Raw genomic sequence first — 24,628 nt, forward strand, 5'->3', positions numbered from 1 at the left:
CTTTCTCAGCTCTCAGCTCTCAAGTAGTGGGATTACGAACATGCACTACCTCACCAGGCTCCTATTTTATTTTTTTATTTGAAAGTAAGGTCTCACTAAAATGCTGAGGGTCTAAGCTGCTGAAGCTGGCCTCCAATCTGCGATCATCGGCATACCAAATACTGTGATTACAGGCGTGTGCCATGATATCCAGCTCGGCTTTCTTTCTTTCTTTTTTTTTTTTTTTGGTGGTAATGGGGCTGGAACCCAGAGGCTTTTCTACCTCTGGGCTATCCTCCCAGAGCTATTGTATACTTTATTTGGAAACAGGGTCTCACTCACTCAATTGCTGAGAGCCTCACTGAATAGCTGAGGCTGGCTTCGAACATGTGCGATCCTCCTGTCTGAGCCTCCCAAGCACGGGGATTACAAACGTGCACCACCACACCTGGCCTCCAGCTCAGCTTTTAAATGTCTATGCCATCAGTTGTCTTCATGTTATCTCAGAGCCTTGTATATATATATATGTACATCATTTCATGTCTTGCTCTTCTCTGGGCTTTCATTAAGGCCAGAGACATGACTTACTGTCCTTCTAATAGTGACCAGCACTGGGCTTTCTATATTGTAGCTGTTCAGAAGAGATTTCATTCAAAAACTAATTTGCTGAGCACCTACTGTGAGCTGGATCTTATAGCTTGACCCTGGGAATATTGGTGATGCATAAAGATAGCCTCTTCCCTCAGAAAGAAGGATGTTTAAAGTATAGCTTAAGAATTATAAACAGGGGTTGGTTGTATCTTAGTGGCAGAGCACTTGCTTGGCATGTATAAGGCCCTGGGTTCAAGCCCCAGTACTGAAAATTAATAAAAACAAACAAAAAACCAGATGTGTTGGAGTGCTTTGAGAGTGAAGAGGAGAACCACCTTCTGGGACTTCCAAGCAAGGTTGCCTTGACTTGGTACAGAGGTGAGGCGAAGCCAGGCATAGTGGCACACACTTGTAATCCCAGTACTTGGGAGGCTGAGATAGTGGGATCATAGGTTTACAGCCTGCCTCAGCTACTTAGCGAGGCCCTCTGCAACTTAGTAAGATCCTGTTTCAAAATTAAAAAGGGGGGGGGGGGCTGTGGGTGTAGCTCAGAGGTAGAATGCCCCTGGGTTCCATCCCCACGCCAAAAAGGGGAGGGGGTGAGGTTACTAACAGGTCTTAAGCAGGGCACAAAGGCAAATGCCTGCAATCTCAGGACTTGGAAGGCTGAGGCAGGAGGATCAATTGCAGGCTCAAAGCTAGTGCATGATACTTAGTAAAACCCTCTTTCAAAATGAAAAAAAAAAAAAAAAAAAAAGGCCAGGCGTGGTGGTGCACATTTGTAATCCCAGCATTTGGGAGGCTGAGACAGGAGGATTGAGGTTCACAGCCAGCCTCAGCTACTTAGTGAGGTCCTCAGCAACTCAGATATCCTTTTTCAAAATAAAGAATACAAGATAGAGCTGGGGGTGTAGCTCAGAGGTAGAATGCCAGTGCGGCAAAAAAAAAAAAAAAAAAAAGGTATGGGTTGGGGGATGGAAGCCAGAAGCATTTTACCTCCAAGCTATACCTCCAGCCCCCCCCCGCCCCTTTTTGGTGGTGGTATTGGGGTTCCTGGAAGCCCTTCTACCTCCGGGCTACACTCCCAGACCTATTTTATACTTTTTAAAATTTGGAAACAGGGTTTCTTAAGCCAGCGCGGCTGGCTTCAAACCTGCGCCATCCTCCTGTCTCCACCTCCCAAGTGCGGGGATTACAAGCGTGTGCCACCACGCCCGGCCAGCAGCGTTTTGAAATAAGGTCTCAGTAGGTTTCCGTGGCTGTCCTTGAACTTCCCATTCTCTTGTCTCAGCCTCCCAATAGTGGGAGTATAGAAGTGTGCCATCATGCCTGAAAACCCCAATGCATTCTATACCCAGCGCCATCAAAACAACAAACCCGCAAACCATTTAGATTCTACAATGAAAGCAAGCAGTTACTATTGGGGTAGGAGGTTTGAAGGCAAGTGGTAACAGAAATAGATGCTTCCCATTTCCCTCCATTAGCTCCCCCAGGCTATGCCTACTGTCTTTTCCCAAGACTCCTGGAGATGCTGGGCACCTCTGAACAACAGAGACATGGAATGCTCAAGCATGCTGGAAGGCAGGAACAGAAAGTCCTCCAGCGCAGGGCGTGGTGGCGCTCGCTTGTAATCCCAGCATTTGGGAGGCTGAGACAGGGGGATAGTGGTTCAAGGACAGCTTCAGCTACTTAGTGAGGCCTTCTGCAATTTAGTGAGATCTTGTTTCAAAATAAAGAATAAAAAATAGGGCTGGGAGTGTAGCTTGGAGGAAGAATGCCCCTGGGTTCCATTCCCAGTACTAAATAAATAAATAAATAAATAAATAAATAAATTAAAAGTTAGGAAATACCTCTCTGGTCAATATATAAATTAGGCCAGGCAAACATCTCATTTTTCTTTTTTTCATAATTTGAGGGGAAGAGGAGACTAAAACAAAAAAAAAAATCTGTTCAAGTTCAAAAAGAACTTGAATATCAACAGTCTATCTCCTCTTAATGTATGGGGTCCCGGCTCTCTTTAAAACTCGTAGTTTGAGCCCGGCTTGTTGGCACACACTTGTAATCCCAGCATTCGGGAGGCTGAGACTGGAGGACTGCGGTTCGCAGACAGCCTCAGCTACTTAGTGAGGCCCTCTGCAACTCAGCGAGACCCGGTTTCAAAATAAAGAATAAAAAAATAGGGCAGGGGGTGTAACTTGGAGGTCGAATGCCCCTGGGTTTTCCTCCCAGACCCACAAAAAAAAAAAAAAAAAAAAAATAGGGCAGGGGTTCGAATGCCCCTGGGTTCCATCCTTAGACCTGCAAATAAATAAATAAATAAATAAATAAATAAATAAATAAAGTTCGTATTTTATTTTTCATTTGGAACTCATTAAGGACGCTTTCAGAAATAGTTTCATATGGCTTTTAATTAGCTCTCCAGATCTGTGTGCTTGCATACTTAATCTTTCTGATGTCTCCGCTTCTTTCTCTAACACATGCCTTCCCTTTATAACCTCAAAAAAATTAATTATTGAAGGAGTCCTAAAGAGGAAAGAAGTGGAGACATTTTTCTCACTGTGAGAACGTGTATTTTCCCGTTGGTTTCAGATATGTATCTGCTAGTCAGCATAAGTCGGGTTTTAAATGCTCTCCAGGTGCGGGAGAGAGCTTGGGCTTGCGCTTGAGAAATCCACTACGGCAGGATAACAGATAGTACACGGGGCGGGGACCTGGGAGGCTCTGAACCGCGAGGAGGTGGAGTCACAGAGTTTGAGCATTTCTGTCCAATCAGAAGGAGCCGGTAGGAGCCAGAGGGGGAGATAAAGGGGAGCGGGAGCCGGAGAATCCTGCCCAGTTACACGCGAGCCAGCCTGTCCCGATCGCTGCTTTCTGGCTTTGAGAGCGTCTGCCCACCGAGAGCGGCCGGTTCCGAGGCCTACTCCAGCAATGGCCTTCGCAAGTCTGCGCAAAGTGCTCATCAGTGACAGCCTGGACCCTTGCTGCCGGAAGATCCTGCAAGATGGAGGGCTGCAGGTGGTGGAGAAGCAGAACCTGAGCCAAGAGGAGCTGATAGCGGAGCTGCAGGTAAGGCGAGCGGAGGAAAGCGAGGTTTCCGGGCATCCTCCGCCAAGACCGGCTGGCTGCGTCCGGGCCAGCGCACCCCTTCCCCGTGTGTCCGTCAGTCCTGGGCCTCCTGAAATTGGGGAGAGGGAAAAAGAGGAGGAACCAATGGCTGCGAGCTGCAGGATGCAAATATGCAAACTTTCCGTCCAGTTTGCAACCTCGTGTTTCAGGTTGGCCGGCCTCAGGTGGGCATTGCAAAGTGCAGGCTTCTCCAACTGGTCCTGCAGGCTGCCGGCCAGGCGCCAACGCGGCTCGGGTGCCTTCGCGCCTAGTGGCCCTGGCTGCCAGGCGCCATCTCCCCTTCCGCTCCCCCGCGCGGGGGCATCGGGGAGGGGCGCCACAGCGGCCTCCACGCGGGGAGCCCGGGGCTGGAGAGCAGGCGCGCCCCGCCGAGCCCGGCCTTTGGTGGGGGGCGCTGGCGGAGTCCCAGCCGTCTCGTGGCTGCGGGGGAAGGCGGCCCTCGTGGGGCCGCAGCCGCGCACGCCTTTTCGTCTGATGCAAGACTGCTCGGAGCTTTCACCGCCCCTCCGCCTCCGGGGAGCGCGCGGGGAAGGGGGCGGGCGGGGGGCGCGGCGAGGTCCCCGGGCTAGCCCTCCTCCCTCGGCTCCCTCTCCGGTCCGGAGTGACCCGAGTAGCCTAGAATCCGGTCCCAAACGCCCTCGGGAAATTCCATTCCTCCGAATCTTCGGAGCGCATCCCCGATTGTTATAGAGCACCAGGCTACTTCAAATCTTTACCTTGTTGGAAAACATCCGATCGAGTTTGATGAATTTTGTCCGATTTCAGGACGTTTGTGTTGTGCACGCATCACTCCCAATTCCTGCACTGCCTACCTCTCTAATCCACCCAGCGGCCCGATCTCCACCTCACCCCTTCCGAGCTGTTCTCTCCCATCCCCCAAATCCCAGCCCGCGCGGCGCCGCCTCCCACCAGCCTCAGCTAGATCCCTCCGCCCGCCATCCCTCCTGCGAGGCCCCGTAAGCCGCGCGTCCCACCTGCCCTCGCCCAGTGCGCTCTCCCGGTCCTTCCTCCACCCCCAGCTCCCCTGGCGCCGAACCCCAGCGCCCAGCCCATCAGTTCTCTAAGTCCCTGTGGTCCTGGCCTTGAAGCTCGCAGCGCAGGGACACACGTGAGACCGTGGATCAGGTGACCTAGTACTCTAGTGCTAAGTGAGAACGCGGGGCAGCCCGCCCGGCCGGTGCCCACCTCCCTGCTGGGAAACTGAGAGAGGGGCGATGGGCAGCCCTGAACTGGAGAGGGGTGCTCCCGGGACTTGACCCTGCAGCTCAGGTGGGATTGAATGGGCTGCAGGCTCCTCCCACACGTCACCGCCTCCTTTCTTCTCTGAATGGGGTCTGCGGCCTCGCGGGGCCGGGGCCCTCACCTCTGCCCGCGCACCCCGGGCCAGAGCAGGGCTCTGCAGCAGTGGCGGGGCGCTGAGGGGGCGGGCGGGGTGAGGGCTGGGTGGGCTGGGGAAGCCTCTTCTGACACGGAGGGCTTCCTGGAGTTCCGGAAGTGGCCGGGTGGGGGTGGGGGGCTGCTGCCGCTACGGGAGGTGGCCTCCGAGGCTCCAAAAATAATTGGCGGAGCCGAGGGGTGGCTGTTGGCTCGGTGTCTGTGGGAATTGTCAGGCTGTGTGAGTGCGCTGTCTTCCTGCCGGCCTTGGTAAAACAGTTTACAAGGCCAGTTAATCTCCTTGGGCAGCCGCCGAAGGCCCCTTAGATCCCCGCTCCTCCTGTTCCACGCGCAGAGGGCTAGGGCATTGGTGTCTTCTGCCCTCTCTGTAAAAATCCTTTCAGTGCTAAAACTTTAGCCCTAGCGATGGAACTGGTCTTGCTGCTTTGGCTTCAGTACTTTGCATTCTGGGGAGAGGTACTGTTTGCATCTTTAACCATGAGAAAGCATTCCCCCCGCCCACCTCCCAGCATTTCAGACTTGAACCAGGTCCCTGGCTCGTTACCAGGCAATGAAGTCAGTTTAATGGGTCATGATCAGCATTAAAAAAAAGTAGACAGCAATGCAGATCTTGAGGCTGATTATTATTTCATGCATGTAGTATGAATTATATGTGTAGGGTTGTGTATATGTGGCATGTGAGTTATAAAATAACAATTTAGGAGACTGCATAGTGGCACAAATTTGTAATCCCAGTACTTGGGAGGCTGAGACAGGAGGATCACAGGTTTGGGGCCAATCTCAACAACTTAGTGAGACCCTGTTTCAAAATAAAAATAAATAAAAAGGGCTGTGGGGTGTAGCTCAGAGGTAGAATGCCCCTGGGTTCAATTTCCAGTACCAAAATAAAATTCTTCTTAAAAAAAGATCACAATTTAAAGGCATGGTGCATGATTGTAATCCCAGTACTTGAGAGGCTGAGACAGTAGGATGGGGCTTCAGGAGTTTAGTGAGGTCCACTTCAATTTAGTGAAATCCTGTCTCAAAATAAAAGAACAAAATTGGGCTAAGGGTGTAGCTCAGAGGCAGAATACCCCAGGGTTCCATCCCCAGAATAACACACACACACACACACACACACACACACACACACACGATGTGGAAAGAGCTGGGCGTATAGCTTCATAAGTTCTTAGTGCTTGCATGTGTGAGACCCCTGGGTTCAACCCTCAGCATGACAAGTTTAGAAAATATTGGCTTAGATTAATAAAGCATCTTGTCTGCAACTCACATCTTAAACTAAATGTGTAAGGAAATCTTTAAACTTGGCACGTATCAGTTGGTTTTCAAACCTTTTTTGACCATGTCCCACAACAAGAAATTAATTGACAGCCTGGCATGTTGGCACATGCTTGTAATCCCAGCGTTTGGGAGGCTGAGACAGGAAGATCATGGTTCACAGCCAGCCTCAGCTACTCAGTGAGGCCCTTTGCAACTCAGTGAGACCCTGTTTCAAAATAAAGAATAAAAAATAGGGCTGAGGGTGTAGCTTGAAAGTAGAATTCCCCTGGGTTTCATCCTCAGTACCACAAAAAATTAATTTATATCATAACTCAGTACTTTCCTATACATATGTGTTCACCCATTCCTATACAAGTTATGATGGATTTTCTTCTGTATCATTAAAAAACAATGTTGATCAGGGTGACTAAACTGAACACTGCTAATGCCCTTAATCTAATGAGAGTTACTTTTTTTTTTTTTTCTACTGGGGATTGAATCCAGGGGTATTCTACCTCTGAACTACCTCATCAACCCTTAATTTTGAGAACAAGGCCCACTTAAGTTGCTGAGGCTTAGCCTCACACTTGGAATCCTTCTGTCTCAGCCTCCCAGGTACAGGTGTGCTCCACTGTGCCTGGCTCAGTTATCTCTTTATCTCAGGATTTCAGAAAGATTAAGAATGGAATGAGCTGGGTATGGTGGGTGGCACACACCTGTACCAGTACTTGGGATGCTGAGACAGCAGGATCGCAGGTTTGCAGCCAGTTTCTTGGCAATTTTGCAAGGCTCTCAGCAACTTAGAAATGCTTACAAATAAAAAATAAAAGAGGGCTAGAGCTGTAGCTTGAACACCTCTGAGTTCAATCTCGATCACTAGAAAAAAAAAAAAAAGGAGAGGGATAGATCTTTTCAGACAAGTGCCCACCATTTCAAAGATTCTTAAAATAGCAAGCTCAGCTGGGCAAGGTGGCGAATGTCTGTAATTCCAGTACATAAAAATAAAGGGCTGGGGGAGTAGGTGAGAGGTAGAATACTGCCCCCTGGATTCAATCCTCAGTACCCCACCCCCACACACATACAAAAGTTAGTCCCAGCCTTTACATATGTTAAATAACCACCTAGTTCATCTGGATCCCACATGTAGTACAAAACAAGGTATACCATTGTTTCGTCTTGCTGGGGAATGAGACCAGGAAAGCTTCATGGAGATTCGCTCTGTGATTTAAGTCTGAGGCAGGAGCAACGCTGGCTTTTTACCTGCAAGGCCAGCCATGTCCTCTTGGGAGCCTGGGAACCTGAGGAACAGGAATGTGGACTTCCACTGCTGAGCTAGCATCCTTTGTCTGCAGCATCCATAAATCAAGCCGACCAGAGGCTTGCTGTTTTCCAGTGCTAAGGAGAGAAGCCCTGGGCATGCCAGTTCAGCTGCAGCTGCAACTCCAACACAGAAACCACACCTGCGAGCTGAATGCAGTGGGGTGCATTCAGATCTGAGTATCCCAGAGAAGGGAGGACTGGGGCACTGGAGAACAAAGGCCTTCTGGATCTTTGGATGGGGCTGTGGTTTGCCTGAGTAGTGGGGAGGAGTAGGCTTGGATGGAGCTGTCTTTGAAGGCTGAGATCTGTCCTGCTGGTGAGCTGGAGGTTGCTTGGTTTGCAGGCTCAGAGTTGAGGGTGGTAGGTGAGGTTGTAGGAGGCCAGGGAAGGGAGTCTCAAAGGCAGATCAGCCCTTGGGAAAGGCTGGCTCTGAATGCACACCTGTCTCCACGTGATTGGAGATGCTTCAGGCCCTTGAGGGTCAAAGAAACCTAGTACTGGGGAGAAGTATTTTCTTATGGGGGTCCAATCAGAGAGGTGCTTGTTAAAGAAAACACAAGGGTGTTTCCATGCTGGTCCTCGGGGCCTGCGAGGGCAGGAAGACTCCCTAGGGAATCTGCTTCCTCGACAGCTCATTTTTCCTAGGGGAAGCAGGTTCTCAAGGTTAGGGGAGTGTGGGGATGAATTTGGGGAGAGCCAGAGGCCAGAGGGAATGGCTGGGAAGGTGCAGGGCTGGGCTCAAGTTGTGGACCCTGGAGCTTAGTAAAGGGTGGTCCCTGCCCCTGCTTGTCAGTTGAACTTTAACCCTTGGTCCTCAGCTGATCACGAGCACTTCCATAGGCCGTCTAATCCCTCAGTGTTATCAGTTACCTAAGGGTCACTGCTGGCCTGGAAGAAACACACCAAAAATGTGCTCTTACACCCCCCACTCGCTCTTCACACAGGTTATATACAAGGCACACAGTCAATCTTTACATGCTCACCCACGTAGAATATTATCGATTTGTTTTGTCAATATGATACAGAAAACAAAATTTTGAACTTTTTTTAAAAATTTTGAAACAAAATCTTCCTAAATTGCTGAGGCAGGCCTCGAACTTGCAACCCTCCTGCTTCAGCCTTCCAAGTGTGTAGTATCATCCCTGGCTTTTAGAACATATTTTGAAAGCCAGGTGTGGTAGTGCACGCTTGTAATCCCAGCACTTGGGAGGTGGAGAAAGGAGGATCGCAGTTCATGGACAGCCTCAGCTGCTTAGTGAGGCCCATCACAACTCAGTGAGACCCTGTTTCAAAGCAAATAATGAAAAATAGGGCTGGGGGTGTAGCTCGGAGGTAGAATGCCCCCTGGGTTTCATTCCCAGTACCGCAAAACAAAACAAAACAAAACAAAAAACAAAACAAAAAAAACATATTTTGAAATTTACATTTCAAAAAACAGAGGAAAATTTACATTTTCTTGATATTTGAGTGTTGAAGAGTCTTATTTATTTTTGATATTGGGGATTGAGCCCAAAGGCATTTTACCCCTAACCTATTGCTCTAACCCTATTTTTATTTTTACTTTGAAATGGGACCTTGCTAGGTTGATGAGAATCTCAGTACTTGCTGAGATTGTCCTGAACTTGGGATCCTCCTGTCTCAGCTTCCTGAGAACTGGCGTCACAGGCATGCACCAGCACACCCGCTGAAGAGTCTCTAAATTGGTGGCTGCTTTGTAGTTCTATGCATTGCCCATTTGTATCATTGCATATATATATATATATATATATAATTTTTTTTTTAATAGGGTAGTCCTAGTACTTGAGAGGCTAAGAAAGAAGGATCATTGGTTGGAGGCCAGCTTCAGAATCTTAGGGAGACCCTGTTTCAAAATAGAAAAAAATAAAATCAAGCTAGAGGTGCAGCTCAGGGATAGAATACCCTTGGGTTCAATTCTCAGTTCCCATACACACGCATAAAAGTTGAGTTGAGAGCTGGGGATGTAGGTCTGTGGTAGAGTGCTTGCCTACCTATCATGCAGAAGGCCTGGGGTCAGTCCCAAACTCCGAAAAAATAAAAATAAAAGAAAGTTGATTTGTAGGAGGTCATTAATTTTTGGTGGTGAATCTTTTTTTTTTTCCTTTTTTTTTTTTTTTAGTACTGGGAATTGAACCCAGAGGCATTTTACCGCCACACTACACCCTCAGCCCTATTTCTTATTCTTTATTTTGAAACAGGGTCTCACTAAGTAGCTGAGGCTGACCATGAACCTGTGTTCCTCCTGTCTCAGTCTCCCAAGTACTGAGATTACGAGTGTGTGCCACCACGCCAGCTTCAGGTGTTCTTTTTTGTTTGTGGGTCTGGGGATGGAACCCAGGGACATTCCACCTCTGAGCTATAGCCCCTGCCCTATTTTTTGTTATTTTGAAACAGGGTCTCACTAAGTTGCGGAGGGCTAAGTACCTGAGGCTGTCCGCGAACTGCGGTCCTCAGGTCTCGGCCTCCCAAACGCGCCACCGCGCCTGGCTCTTTCAGGTGTTCTTAAATGCTACGTTTGGGGGGTAGCTGAGGATTTATTTAGACTTAGGCCCTGAAAACACTTGAGCTTGATTTTTTGTGTGTCTGTGTGTGGTGCTGGGGTAGAGCCCAGGGGCATTCTACCTCCGAGCTGCACCCCGAGCCCTATTTTTATTCTTTATTTTGAAACAAGTTCTCACTAAGTTGCGGAGACCCTTACTAAGTAGCTGAGGCTGGCTGCCGGAAACCTGGATCCACCTCTCAAGTACTGGGATTACATGCCCAGTGAGCTTGATTTTTTTTCCTACTACATCCTAGCTCTGTGATTTCGGTGAGTTACTTAAATTCCTTATTTTTATTTTTATTTTTGGGTACTAGGGATAGAAACCCAGGGCATACAACCTCTGAGTTAAACCCTCAGTCCTGTTTTATTTTTATTTTGAAACTAGTTCTCACAGGGTTGATGAAAGTCTCACTACTTGTTGAGGCTGTCCTCGCACCTGTGATCCTCCTTTTTCAGCCTCCCAAGTACTAAGATTACAAATGTGCGCCACCATGCCCATCTTTTTTTCTAAATTCTTCAAGTCTCTGTCACCTGAGGATCATCATCATCATTATTATTATTATTATTATTTTTTTTTTTGCAGGTCTGGGGATGGAACCCAGGGGCATTCGACCTCTGAGCAACACCCCCTGCCCTATTTTTTATTGTTTATTTTGAAACCGGGTCTCACTGAGTTGCAGAGGGCCTCACTAAGTAGCTGAGGCTGTCCGCGAACCGTGATCCTCCAGGTCTCAGCCTCCCGAATGCTGGGATGACAAGCGTGCGCCACCACGCCCGGCTTACCTGAGGATCATTATAATAGCCACCTCAGGACTGTTGTGAAGCTGTGAAGCACAGTCCCTGATGCATTTTCTCAAAAAATGTAAGCTGTTACCTCTGGTAACCCCATACCCTAAGGTAGTTTTACAATTTGCTTTTTGCACCTAACTGGCCAGGGTCCTGACTCAACTTTATCATGTTGACCATGTTGATGTCTCTTTTTTATAACGTCCCCTGGGGGGTGCGCCATTCCCGGAGGTACTGCAACAGCAGGTGGGTGCATGGAGAGGATAGTCCGACGTCCTATTCCATTCTCTGCTCTAAAAATCCATTAATATGTCGTCCTCAGAGAGAAGACCTATCAGCTATTAAACTGATGAGAACAGGTGCTTGATCTTAGCCAAAAGCAGTTAGTTTGGACATCTTCACAGACTCCTCCTCAGTCTCTGGGCCATGACTGTCCAGTTTTTAGGGCTGGTTTTCGATCTGAATGATGTAGGAGCAGGGCGGCACACTCCGTCATCCCAGGGACAGGAGGCTGAGGCAAGAGCATCCCAAGCTCAAGAGAATTTAGTGAGACCCTGTCTGAAAATAAAATAAGAAACAAAAAGGGCTAGGAATATAGCCCAGTGGTTAAGAGTGTTTCTGGATTCAATTGTCAGTACCGCCTAAAAAATAAAAAATAAGCGACCTTGGGTTGGTTACCTCTCTAAGCCCTTTTCACCTGGAAAATGAAGCACCCAGTGTAATGCTCGCTGTCCAGTAAGTGTTCAATAAACAGCTAATTTGCACAGCCCTAAGGATGGTGAAACTGATACTATGAAGATAAAGAGTACAGCTACAAGAGAATTTTTTTATGCAAAATCCTTGCTTTAGGAATGTAAATATTGCTGGGGAGATCTAAGTGCAGGTGGAGAAGACATCTAAATAGAAAACCTCAAGAGTGTGGTGGCACCTGCCAGTATTGGGAAGCCGAGACAGGAGGATCATAGGTTTGAGGCCAGCCTCAGCAACTTATAGTGAGGCCCTGTTTCAAAATGAAAAATAAAAGCTGGGCATGGTGGCACATGCCTGTGATTCTAGTACTTGTGAGGCTGAGGCAGGAGGATCACAGGTTTGAGGACATTCTCAGCAAATAGTGAGATTCTCATCAAGGTAGAGACCCTGTTTCAAAAGTAAAGTAAGCTGGGCATGGTGGCACATTCTTGTAATCCCTGCACTTGGGAGGTTGAGACCAGAGGATCACAGGTTTGAAACCAGCCTCAGCAACTTAGGCTGTCAGCAACTTAGTGAGACCCTTTTTTGTTTGTTTGTTTGTTTGTTTGTTTGTTTGTTTGTTTTGCTGGTCTGGGGATGGAACCCAGGGGCATTTTACCTCTGAGCTACACCCCCTGCCCTATTTTTTATTCTTTATTTTGAAACCGGGTCTCACTGAGTTGCAGAGGGCCTCACTAAGTAGCTGAGGCTGTCTGCAAACCGCGATCCTCCAGTCTCAGCCTCCCGAATGCTGAGAGATTACACGCGTGTTGCCACCATGCCCGGCTCATAGAGAGACCCTGTTTCTAAATAAAAAATCAAATTGGGGTGGGGTGTAGATCAGAGGTAGAATGTCCCTAGATTCAATCCTCAGTATCACACAACTAACTAACTATCTAGTAGGGGTGGGGGTATAGCTTAGAGATAGAATTCCCCTGGGTTTAACACTTAAATAAAATAGGGCCGGCGATGTAGCTTGGAGGTAGAATATCTTTGGTTCAATTCTCAGTACCACAAAATAAATAAGAAATTTTTTATTACTAGTGATTAGAGCTAAAATGGCAGGGGTCAGGGAACAAATTAGGAGATTAGCCAGGCAGGGGAGTTCCTCACCCTTGCAGCCAGTAGCCTGGACATTGGCTAATAGTCAAGTAGGGTGCTCTGGGGGAAACCAGGTGCCACCTGGTATTGGTCACACAGGTGACAGGTGTTGGCAAATCCACGGCTGGCAACTTTTGGTGTGTCTGTCGCTGAGCACCGTCAGGACCCAGGCCAATTCATGCAGACCAGGGATCCAAACAACTGGAGGAGGCGGGGAGGGGGAGGGAGGAGGCAGCCTTGGTTGTTGTGCTTCAGTCTCTCATCTGCAAAAATAGGCCTGGGCCTGATGCTCACGAATATTTTTCCAGAATCTGCTCCCTCGAGGCTGTTTCAGAACCACAATCATCAAGGGCGTGGAGCGCCTCTCAAGCCTGCGCACTGAGCTCTCTGCTGGCAGGCAGGGTCCAGCCGGTGGGGAGCCACGAAGCACCAACACCCGAGAGAAACTATAACCACTCTTGAACAGTCATTGCAAGCATCAAGACACCCTCAAGACCTGGATATTCTCTGCTGCGGCTTCAGCTTCTTCCTCTTCTCCCTTAGCTTCCTTCCTCTTTCCTCTGTGGAGATAAAATAGCTCTGTTCTGTCTGCATTTCACTTGTCCAGACCTGTTCCAAGGCCCCAGGCTCGTGAACAGTACAGTGTGGGAGCTGGATTCCCATGGCTTTTCTATCCCCAGAATCCTTGCAATGGGGAGGGAAGAGAGGCTTCCATGGGATCCAGCTGAGAGCTCTTCTGGGGAGAAGGATCCGGGGAGCCTTTGCTCCCACTCTCATGCCAGTTCAGGACCAGGCGTGAGGAGTCACGTGACCTGCCCAGGTGACCTGGGTTGCTGGCAGTCCCAGCACTGGAACCCTGGCCGCCCTCTCGATTCCTGACTTGGTGCTTTTGCGAGGACGCTTGCTGCTGCTTTACCAACCTGGGACCTCCAGTTTGAAACAGAGAGTGGACTTGTCCACTTGTTCCATCTCTTTTTTTTTTTTCTTTTATTGTGGTACTGGGGATTGAACCCAGTAACATTTAACCTCTGAGCTACACCCCCAGCCCTATTTTTTATTTTTCTTTTGAAACAGGGTCTTGCTGTGTTGATGAGAATCTCAACTACTTGCTGAGGCAGTCCTTGAATCTGCGATCCTCCTGTCTCACCCTCCCAGGTACTGGGATTACAGGCCTGCACCACCACACCTGGCTCACTTGTTCCATCTCTTGAAGATTCTCAGTGTTTGGGCAGAGATGCCTACAATCTGGAAAGGCACCAGATACCACAGGATTCTGGATGAGCCTAAGGGAGAGTGTCTTGGGGTACTCGGCCCTAGGAGAGTGGCCATGATGAATTCAGAGTCTTATTTTTCACTATGTATATTTTTAGTCCAATATTGCTGGGGCTTCTGAGCAATGACAGGTGCATTCATGCCCACTACTGACTCCCGTTCCCCTTTCGCTGGTCTCTGTTTTAGGAAAGGTTTTTTTTTCAGCTGTTGTATTTTTTTTTTTTTTCATTCATTTCATTCACTCTGTCGGCCAACTAGCCTTGATGGAGGTCCTTCCTGGGTTGGTGTAGGGGCTTACAAAGTGGAATTAGATCCCACCTCTGCCCTTCAGCCATTCAGCGTGCAATGAAGGAAGCAATGTTCGCTGAGAAGACCCGGGTGCTATACCTGTCCTATCCCATTTCCTTCTCACACACGTGAGGGAAAGAGCTTGGATTTGAACCCAGGCGGTACAGATGGAGGAGCCTTCCAGATGTGTATGCAAAAGACATTGCCTTTCTCACTGTGACTAGGCAAAGCCATGTAACATGGACTTTGAGCTACTTTAGGACTCCCACTTTGAGCAAAGCAGGGTGCAGTAATGATGGGGTTACACAGCTGACGGGGAAATGGTCTTTGTCGGCCTGTGTCTGGGCACGCTGAGGGCACGCCCAGGGTGGGCTCACCTGGGCGCTCTCTGGACCGCAGGTGTTCACTGGTGCTGTCTGGAGAACCAGGCGTCAGAGTCTGCAGGCTGATGGCTTTTGTGGCGCGAGCAGGGCAAAGCCCCTGGTGCAGTAGAGGTTCAATCTCCTCAATTCTAGAGGAAAACCAGCAGGCTAGTCCTCGCCAGTAACCAAGTGGAGTTCCAGAGCCTGTCCCCCACTCAGGGGTCTTTCTCTGGGGCTCCAGGAGGGCTTGCAGAACCACTTTGTGAACTCCAGTGTTTCTTCTCTTTAGGACTGTGAAGGCCTCATCGTCCGATCGGCCACCAAGGTCACCGCGGAAGTCATCAATGCAGCGGGGAAGCTGCAGGTGGTGGGCAGGGCTGGCACAGGCGTGGATAACGTGGATCTGGAGGCTGCGACCAGGAAGGGCATCCTGGTCATGAAGTAAGCCCTGGGGGCTAAGGGTTGGCTGTGGAGTCTGACAAGGGGAGGGAGGAAAACGTCTGCTGAAGAGGCTAAGTTGAGTCAGAGGGCTTCTGGAAGGATCACTGGTCCAGGCATGCACTTGCTGCCAGTGACCCCCACTTACAGCTTAGGGTTCGTGAGCTTGAGGCTCTGTAGTCTCAGAACGCTCCACATCCCCCCTTGCGTGGCTGCAGCCTGGTTTGGGAACCAGAAGACTGTCAGTGAGTCTATCGCCTGCTCTGCCCCAGTTTGCCCCCACCCCCTGCTCGCTGGACATTGACAGGTGCACAGACTTTCCTAGTGAAAAGACTCTATGTGCTTTCCCTTTCTCCCTTTCCTGGACTTTTCTGGAACTAAGACCCTGATTTATCTTCAGCACTCCATAACCAAGAGGAGAAGGGTTCCCTTTAGAGAGGTTTTGGCAGAAGCCCACGGGCAAAGATACTACACCTGGACTACACCTGTTGAGGCACTTAGATACTGATCAGATAGTAGTCCTCTTCCCTGACCCCTAGCCCTTTCTCTTTCCTCGGGGACTTTTAAGACCTTTCTCCTCCCCTCCCCCCTCCCCCGAGGGTAGGGATTAATTTACCAGGCCACTGACTGAGGTCAATATCCAGGGGTAGGAATGTTAACGTGTAACTCATCCTACATGCTTGCCCTGGAGCCAGAGGCTGCCCGCCCAGCGCTCCCCTGGACAGCCTGGAGGGGAGCCGGAGGTGTCTGGTCTTGTGCAAAGACAGATCTTTTACAGAATCTCTTGACTTCCTCTCTGCAACCTGCTTTCCCAGGGAGAAAAGACCCAGTAGGGGGGAAAGAAGAAAAGGAAAGGTGAACATGTGTGTTAAATTACTTGAAAACCCAGAAGCTTTTGAGAAAAGAAAAATGGCTTTGCGAGTTCCCACATCTGTTCTTCTCTTGGTTCACGGATCTCGGTTTTTCCTTCTTTGGGTACTGAGGATTGAATCCAGGGACATTCTGCCTCTGAGCTACACTTCCAACTTTTTATTTTACTTTTTATTGTGAAATGGGAGGATCGCAGGTTCTAGGACAGCCTCAGCAACTCAGCAAGTAGTGTGACTCTCATGAACCTAGTAAGACTGTTTCAAAATAAAATAGGGCTGGGGGTATAGCTTGGAGGTAGAGTGCCCCTGGGTTGCATCCCCAGTACCACACACACAATAATACTTTGTTACTAATAAAAGCCTTCTTTCTTTTTCTCTTTCTTTCTACCTCCCTCCCTGCCTACCTTCCCTTTTCTTATTCAACCCAGCGCCACTCTACCTCTGAGTTACACCCTCAGCCCTATTTTTCTTTTTTTTCTTTTGAAACCGGGTCTCACTAAGTTGCTGAGACTAGCCTTGAACCTGTGATCATCCTGTCTCAGCCTCCCAAGTACTGAGCTTCCAGGCATGTGCCTCCTCGCCCTTCTAGCTACATGATTTGTTACAGGTTTCTGGACAGTGGGCTGATATGGATGGCAGGGCGGGGAACTTGTGCTCTCTGTGGACAGGGAGGTCTGACTGAGGAAAGGGCTGACCACGTGCCAGCCTTGGAGACGCTCCTCTGCCTGGGAGAGGCAAGAGGCCTGCCAGAGGCCAGGTGCATTTCTCTGATGAAGCTACTTCTGCACGGGACTCCCCGCCCTGGGCTTCAGACAGGAATGCCTCAGAGAACTCAAGGCAGGGCCTAGGAGGACAGTGGAACTGGGTCGGCGCGCACTGACTTTTCTCTTTTCTTTGGTCTCAGCACCCCTAACGGGAACAGCCTCAGCGCGGCGGAGCTCACCTGTGGGATGATCTTGTGCCTGGCCAGGTATGTGACTTCGCTGTGGAGCCACGCTCTGACCTGTCGGTTACTGTGACTTCCAAGCATGCTGACCCTAGGAAACTGAGAAACCTTTGAGCTTGGTGCCCTCAGACCGCTGAGACCCTCTAAGGCCAGCCGGCTTCCACTCAGCATTCATTCTCCTGGGTCCCAGCACACACAGGTCAGGAGGCATCTCAGGGCACGAGTGAGCGCACACGGGAGGGCTGGACACGGGGCAGTGAGCACATGACCTAGGAGCAGTCTCATCCAGAGTGTGCACAATGGGATCTTCTGTTCCTTACACACTTGCCTTTACGCACCCCTAGGAGCATCCTCTGCCACCATCTTTGTCCACATGTATCTGGGCCTTTTTTTCCCCCCCTTGGTACTGAGGATTGAATCCAGGGGCATTCTATCTCCAGTTCGTTTTTTTTTTTTTTTTAAATAAAAGGTTTTTTTTTTTTTTTTTTTTTTTTTTTTGGTGGTACTGGGGTAACTGGAAGCCCTTCTACCTCTGAGCTACACTCCCAGACCTATTTTTACATTTTCATTTTGGAAACAGGGTCTCCTAAGCCAGCGCACGCGGCTGGCTTCGAACCTGCGCGATCCTCCTGTCTCTGCCTCCCAAGCGCGGGGATTACAAGCATGCGCCACCACGCCCGGCTAAATAAAAGTTATTTTTAAAAATAAAAAAGGGGCTTGCTAAATTCTTAAGGCTGGCATCGAACCTGTGCTCTTATTGTTGCAGCCTCCCAAGTACTGGGATTACAGGCCTGCACCACCACATCCAGCACATCTGCTTGTTTTAAGCATTTAAACTCAAGATTTAGCCAGGCGTGATGGTGCAGGCTTGTAATCCCAGCGCTTGGGAGGCTGAGACAGGAGGATCGCACAGGTTTGGGGCCAGTCTCAGCTGCTTAAGTTCTCAGCAATTTAGTGAGACCCTGTTTCCAAATAAAATACAAAATAGGTCTGGGAGTGCAGCCCAGAGGTAGAAAGTCCATCCCCCAGTAGCACAAATAAAATATATTAAAATAAAATAAAAATAAACTCAAGATTTAGCTCAAACGTGAATTCATTCAAGAGACTTCGGTTTTTCTAGTACCAGCCATGTCCCTTGCTGATTACCCTGTCACTGACCTTATAACTAACTGTGTATTGTACTAACATGGAATAAACTTAACTCCAGATTCCTGTGCCTGCCTGTGGATTCGTGCAATGGACTCAATGGTCCAGTCTCTTGTTCTCCTAGCAGGGTCCTGGAGAGGCTCCCCCCACCCCCCCGTACTGGGGATTGAATCCAGAGGCATTTTCCCTCTGAGCTACATCCTTAGACCAATTTTATTTTATTTTATTTTGAAACAGGGTCTTGCTAAGTTGCCAAGGCTGGCTGCAAACCTGTGATCCTTCTGTCTCAGCCTCCTGAGTCCTGGGGTGACAGATGTGTGCCACCGGGCCTTGGAGTCCAGGGACATTCCATTGACCCAATTAGCTGAGCGTGGGTCCCGTTGTGCAGGTAGTCGTTTGATAAAAGCGGTGTGCTTCTGTTGAACACGTACTTCAAGAATCCTGTGGTTCACGGGAAGAACAAGGTGAACGGGGCAGGAAGCTATTCCGGGATCCTTTGTTGATTCCTAGATGTAGGCAGCCAGGACTCTGTACTCAAGCCTAAAATCTGCTAAAAATTACCCCTTTTCCACCTGTTTTCCCTTCTTCTGGGGGAAGATCTGGAGATTTAAGCTTTACTCTAACTCCTCCCCATGAGTCCTACCTGGGACCTCAGGTATTTACTAGCTGGTGAAGGGAAAATGGACAGAGGAAGGAGCAGGAGCAGTTGGCTCGGCAGAAGGTTCCTGCGCTGGCCCAGAGCATCTGAGTGCTGTGGGGAAGTGTAGAAGCCTGCAGCTCTGGCTTTGCTTGTGCTATTAAATTCATTTGCTACTTCTTTCTTTTCCTTCCATCGTTCCTACCTTCCTTCCGTCAGGGAGGACTCTCACATTAATTTGTACCTAAATAATTATTGCTCCACATTTTTTTCTGGAAGCGGAAGGAAAGAATTAGGAGGTAGGATCATTTCTTTCCCATTTTAGGGTCAGCTTTATTTTAAAAAGCAGGCAAAGTACTGTGGCTTGTAGGGAAGGTCCCTTCTCCTTCCCAAACCTCAAATGTGATTTTTGTTTTAGTCAGCCTTTTTTTGGTGCTGGGACTAAAATACCTGACAAGCATAACAGAGGAAGAAAGGTTGATTTGAGGTCACGGTTTCAGGCTTCAGTCCCTGATGGCTGGCTCCAAGCCCAGCTCTAAGGCACAAACAGCCCAGTAGCAGAGTATGGTGGAAGAAAAGCCGCTCTCATCTTGTGGTGGCCAGGAAGCACAGAAAGAGAGCAGAGGGGACCAGGGTCAGATACCACCTTCAAGGCTACACCCCTAGTGGTCCATATTGCCTAGCACGTGAATTTTGGGGGCATTTTACATCCAAACCATAACCACCCCTTTCATCAAAGATGCATCAAGAGCTGGGCCCAGTGTTGTGTGCCCATAATCTCAGTACTTTGGAGATTGTAGTTTCAAGACCAGCCTCAGAAACATAAGAGACCTTATTTCAAAATAAAAAGTAAGCTGGGCATGGTGGTGCATGCTTGTAATTCCAGGACTTGGGAGGCTGAGACAGGAGGATCGTAGGTTTGAGGACAGTCTCATTAATTTAGTGAAGCTCTTCGAAGTTTAGAGAAACCCTGATAGACCTAGGGGTATAGCTCAGAGGTAGAATATCCCTGGGTTCCAAAAAAGTAAAAAGTAAAAATGAGGGTACAGTTTGGAGGTACCAAAAATGGAAAGATAATAAGTAAGATGCATCAAATCTAAGAGGTGCGAAACCTGGCTCTCAACTTGCTGCTCTCGAGTCTCCTGACCACCTTTCAGCCAGGTATTGCTGGGTGAGCTGTTCAGTCCCAGGCCTCCTTCCACACAGGTGCTGCCAACTTGCAATGAGCCAAAGTGTCTAAGCATTTCTCACAGGGAGTCCAAACAGAAGGTGCTCCTTACACAGCCTTTCTTCTTTCTCTCAGCTTTTTATTTTTGGTACTGGGGATTGAACCCAGGACCACTCTACCTTCATGCTATACCAACCAGCCCTTATTTTTCATTTTGAGACAGGGTCTTGCTAAGTTGGTGAGGGCCTAAGTTGCTGTGGCTGGTCATGTATCTGCAGTCCTCCTGTCTCAGCCTCCCAGGTGCTGGGATTGCAGGTACACCTCCATGCCCAGCATTTCTCATCCCCTTTTTGCCTCCAGAGATGCCTTGATGATCTATGTCCCACATAACTCACCTTACTCTTTGACCTCTAACTTTGCCCTAATTACCACTTCCTCTGTCCCCTCCAGTAAACAGGGGGACCCAGACCGCCCTATGAACAAATATCAGGAGCTAGGCTGTGATGTATTAAGGTGGTGATGCTGGGGTAGGAGGCAGTGTGGATGCTGGGAGCATTGTGACCAGGCATTCAGAATGGAAGGGTCTGGACCGTGGTTTCCTACCACCCCCGGACCTGCCTAAGGCCCTTGGGCTTAAGAAACTCCTGGAAGAATAAAATAGCAGATATGCTCTTGATCACAGTAGAAGAGATGGGAGGGGGTTGTAGTCCTGATGGGATGGGATGCAAAGATGATAATTCCTTGAACTTCTGGAATCCTCCAGTACTTAATTTATCCCTACAAATGCTGGAGGATTGGCCATTGTATTATCTCTCTCTTTTTTTTTTTTTTTGAGTGAGGATTGAACCCAGCATTCAACCTCTGAGCTACACCAGCCTCATTATTATTATTTTTGTTGTTTATTTTGAAATAGGGACTCACTAAGTTGCTGAATTGCTAAGGCTGACCTTGAACCTGTGAACCTCCTGTCTCAGTCTCCCAAGTACTAGGATTACAGGCATGGGCCACCATGCCTGGTAAGGACTGGCTATTGCTTAGAGGAAAAAACTCACCCGGAGTCCCTCAGTGATACCTCAGTGACAGGTGGATCTGAACCTCTTCCCAGATTCCTGGCTGGAGGCTGAAGCCTTAGGGTTCCCAAGCCAGGAATTGCCAACACCTCCCTACCCCCCCTCGCATCTCTGAACCTTGGCCCCCCAGGCTCATCGGAGCTTGTGCCGGGAGGACCTTGTGCTGGGTGCAGACCTGCCTCTACACCTTCCTGGGCTCGGGGAGGCTGGCCGCCAGCTGAACCTGTTTCTGTCCTCGCAGGCAGATTCCCCAGGCAACAGCTTCCATGAAGAACGGGAAGTGGGAGCGGAAGAAGGTGAGCCGCGCCTGCCCTGCCTGGGCTCAGCATCCCTGCTCTTCCCCTGGCTTGCTCGCTTCATGCTGACTTCTGCATCTTGCCTTTTGCCTTTTGCAGTTCATGGGACTAGAGCTGAACGGGAAGACCCTGGGGATTCTTGGCCTGGGCAGGATTGGGAGAGAGGTGGCCACCCGGATGCAGTCCTTTGGGATGAAGGTAAGAAGTGGCCAGACCCCTCGGACGTGTGCTTTCTGTGGCGATTTTGGAAGCCAAGACCCTAGTGGGTCTTTGGAGCCTTTGACTAAGTGGTAAAGCCAGATTGGGAGCGAACAAAGATTTGCTGATAGGGACACTTGTAAGATGTCGTGTCTCAACCCTGTAATCCCTGTACTTGAGAGGCTGTGACAGGAAATTTGCGGGTTTGAATGAGGCCAGTCTCAGCAATTTAGGAAGACCCTGTTTCAAAATGAAAAGGAAGGACGGGGGGAGGGGGTGTGGCTTGGAGGAAGAACACCCCTGAGTTCAATCCCCAGTCCTAAACAAAAAACAAAGAAAAAAAACTAAGAATACTTTATTTTTGTCCTGGTACTGGGGATTGAACTCAAAGCCATTCTACCTCTGAACAACACCCCCAACCCTATTTTTTTTAATTCTTTATTTTGAAACAGAGTTTCACTAAGTTGCAAAGGGTCTCCTCTTCAAGTAACTGAGGCCAGCTGTAAACCTGTGATCCTCCTGTCTCTGCCTCCCAAGTACTGGAATTAAGTGCACTACTACACCTGGCCAAAAGCAGGGATTCCGTGGTGACCTATGAGAGTCATCAGCCCGTAGTCCCAGAGGCTGGAAAGGGTTCTCGGTCTTGCCCATCCTTTATTATCCTGCTACAATGGCCTCCTGGTTTGCTGTATCTTCTCTCCTGCGATGCCTTAAGAAACAGCAGCAAATTTGCAGCTTACAGTAGAGGTATAAATTGTCCTTCTGTCCTTCTGGTTTCCCTCCCTATTTCAGAAAAGATTTAAAAGTGCTGTTATGCATATGGTAATGAGATTTTTTTCTTGCAGTACTGGTGATTGAACCCATAGGTGTTGACCTATAGTCTTTTATTTTTAATTTTGAGACAAGGTCTCAGTAAGTTGCCGAGGCTGGCCTCAAACTCGCAATCCTTATACTTCAGCCTCCAGAGTCGCTGGGAATAGAGCCTATCGTGCTTAGAAGACTGGACTCAGACATCATTCCTGACCCAAATGTTTCCTCCTTTGGGAGCTCAAGAGGTTTCTGGCCGAGGGACGGTTGTGATCAGTGTCAGTACCACTCGCTTGGCCCGTCCCAGAGAGCTTTATTCGAGAGGCCAAGGCAGCTGAGGGTCTGCAGGGCTGTCGGGCAGGCAGAGATGGAGGCAGCTGAGTGCTCACAGACACCGACATGTTTACTATGGCTGTTGAGGGAATTACAGGGGTTGTGTGGGTCAAGTTGCAGCCAGAATATGTTTCCTTAAGTTAGACATTAAGGAAAAGTGTTTTGACAATTATCAAGGTTATCAGAGTCTAGAAGATTTTACGTAGCATTGATGTGGAACTTTCCCATCCCCCCATCCCAATCCCTCTTGTCTTATTAGGGTTAGAAGGGATGTCACAGAGCTGGGCGTGGTGGCGTATGCTGGAATCCGGTACTTGGGAGGCCAGCCTCAGCAATTTAGCAAGACCTTGTTTCAAAATAAAAAATATAAAAAGAGCCGTGGTTGTATGTGGCTCAGTGGCAGGCCATCCTGGGTTCAATAACCAGTAGTACAAAAAAAGAAAAAAAGTTCATTATGGGTTTTCCCTTAAATTTGTTATCCAGAATTTTAAGTTTGTGCCTGAGGACTCAAGCAAATGGATGCAGGCTAGAGCCAGTATGGGCGTCCCTTTGCACCGGGATGGGTGTCTTGCTCCTCCTGCTGCCTCTGCTCCTCTCCATGTTTATTTAAACCTCAGCCCTGGGAAGAACAGGTGGGCATGGCCCCCAGGATGCTTTGATCATAAAAGAGCACTTCCTCCTCCCCCTCTGTGAGGTTCAAGGTCAAGCTTTAGCCCAGGAATTCTGATGTCCAGAGGCCCAGAGTTAAGTATCACTAAGTGCAGGAAGCCAACCAGATGAGCATTCAGTGGATGAAGCTGTGACTTGCAGCCATTTCTTGACTCCCATTCCCAGTGCCCCGGGTGCCATCACCTGCCAGCATCCTCCAGCCGAGAACAGCCCTTGTCCAGGAGACCTGGGCCGAGACTGACGGCAGCCACGAAGCCCCGCGTGTGTCCTGAGTGGGGAAGCTGGTCTGTTCGCCCTCATTCAACTCTTAGCTGCTACCCTGGGCTGCTTCTGGGGCCCAGGGGGTGCGGGGCCTTGAGTGTCAAGGTCAGGAAACGACAGCTATCGCTCAGGCATGTGTTTGATTCTGACAGATGTCTAGAACCCGCACATTTCAGTGTTGTCCCGCCGTGGCCTTGCGGGTAGATTCTTCACTTGGGCTTTCTCCTGTCTGGATGCCTCGGGAGGGCCTCTCTTAGCTGTCTTGATTTGAAACATGCACTTTGTAAACCTCTGAAACGTGGCTAGCAGTGTCCCCTTCCCACCTGGGCACTTCCTGCGCGCCTGGCCTGGTCACTCCCGCAGGGGCCAAGTGGCTTCTGTGCTCAGCTGCTTTCTCCACCATGCTCCCTAACACGGTTCTGGGGCCCAGTGAGTTTTGTCTAATAACAAAGATGCTGACCTATGTCATCCCAACTTCTTTCCGTTGTCTGCAGACCTGGAGAGCAAGATTTTCTAAAGCGAAAGGGGGGGAAGATTCTTGAACAAGTTGTAAAAGTGTTTATAAGTATCTAGACAGGAAGCGATGATCCGTATTTATTAAAAACTGGGGTTGTTGCAAACTGGCCTTGTTTTCTTTGGAAACTATTAGTAAATTGGTAGAGCGTGGAACTCTGCTTGTAGAATACCATTTTTTTCTGGACTGTTCAACCCATTAAGTCCCAAGTTGTCAATTCTGTAAATATTTCAACAAAATTGACATAGGTGCATTAAAATGTTTTGGAAATCATAATATAGAGCTAATATAAATAGTAGTGTTTGAAAATTATTAACAACCTTAGTATTTCAAATATATATGGAAATATACATATATTTTCAAAACTATGTATATTTCCATATATTCATATGCTCTGATCATTTGCCATGTGTGTGTGTGTGTGTGTGTGTGTGTGTGTGTGTGTGTGTGTATGTGTGAGGGGATTGAGCACAGGGACATTCTACCTCTGAGCTACACCTCAGCCCT

General features: G+C 48.8%; 1 protein-coding gene across 1 annotated transcript in view; it reads left to right on the forward strand.

Annotated features, from left to right (window-relative positions):
* Window positions 1–3,498: 3,498 nt before the first annotated feature.
* The window catches only part of PHGDH (phosphoglycerate dehydrogenase), a gene marked incomplete at both ends in the record, with an annotated part of 36,672 nt that continues 15,542 nt past the window's right edge, over window positions 3,499–24,628 (forward strand). The window contains 5 exons of the mRNA XM_080691161.1: window positions 3,499–3,636; window positions 15,059–15,210; window positions 16,981–17,046; window positions 21,285–21,339; window positions 21,439–21,537. Coding sequence (XP_080547287.1) covers window positions 3,499–3,636; window positions 15,059–15,210; window positions 16,981–17,046; window positions 21,285–21,339; window positions 21,439–21,537 — 510 coding nt within the window. The remainder of the gene's footprint in view (window positions 3,637–15,058; window positions 15,211–16,980; window positions 17,047–21,284; window positions 21,340–21,438; window positions 21,538–24,628) is intronic.

This window comes from Muscardinus avellanarius (assembly GCF_963383645.1).
Source record: "Muscardinus avellanarius genome assembly, chromosome: 3".
Taxonomy (NCBI): domain Eukaryota; kingdom Metazoa; phylum Chordata; class Mammalia; order Rodentia; family Gliridae; genus Muscardinus; species Muscardinus avellanarius.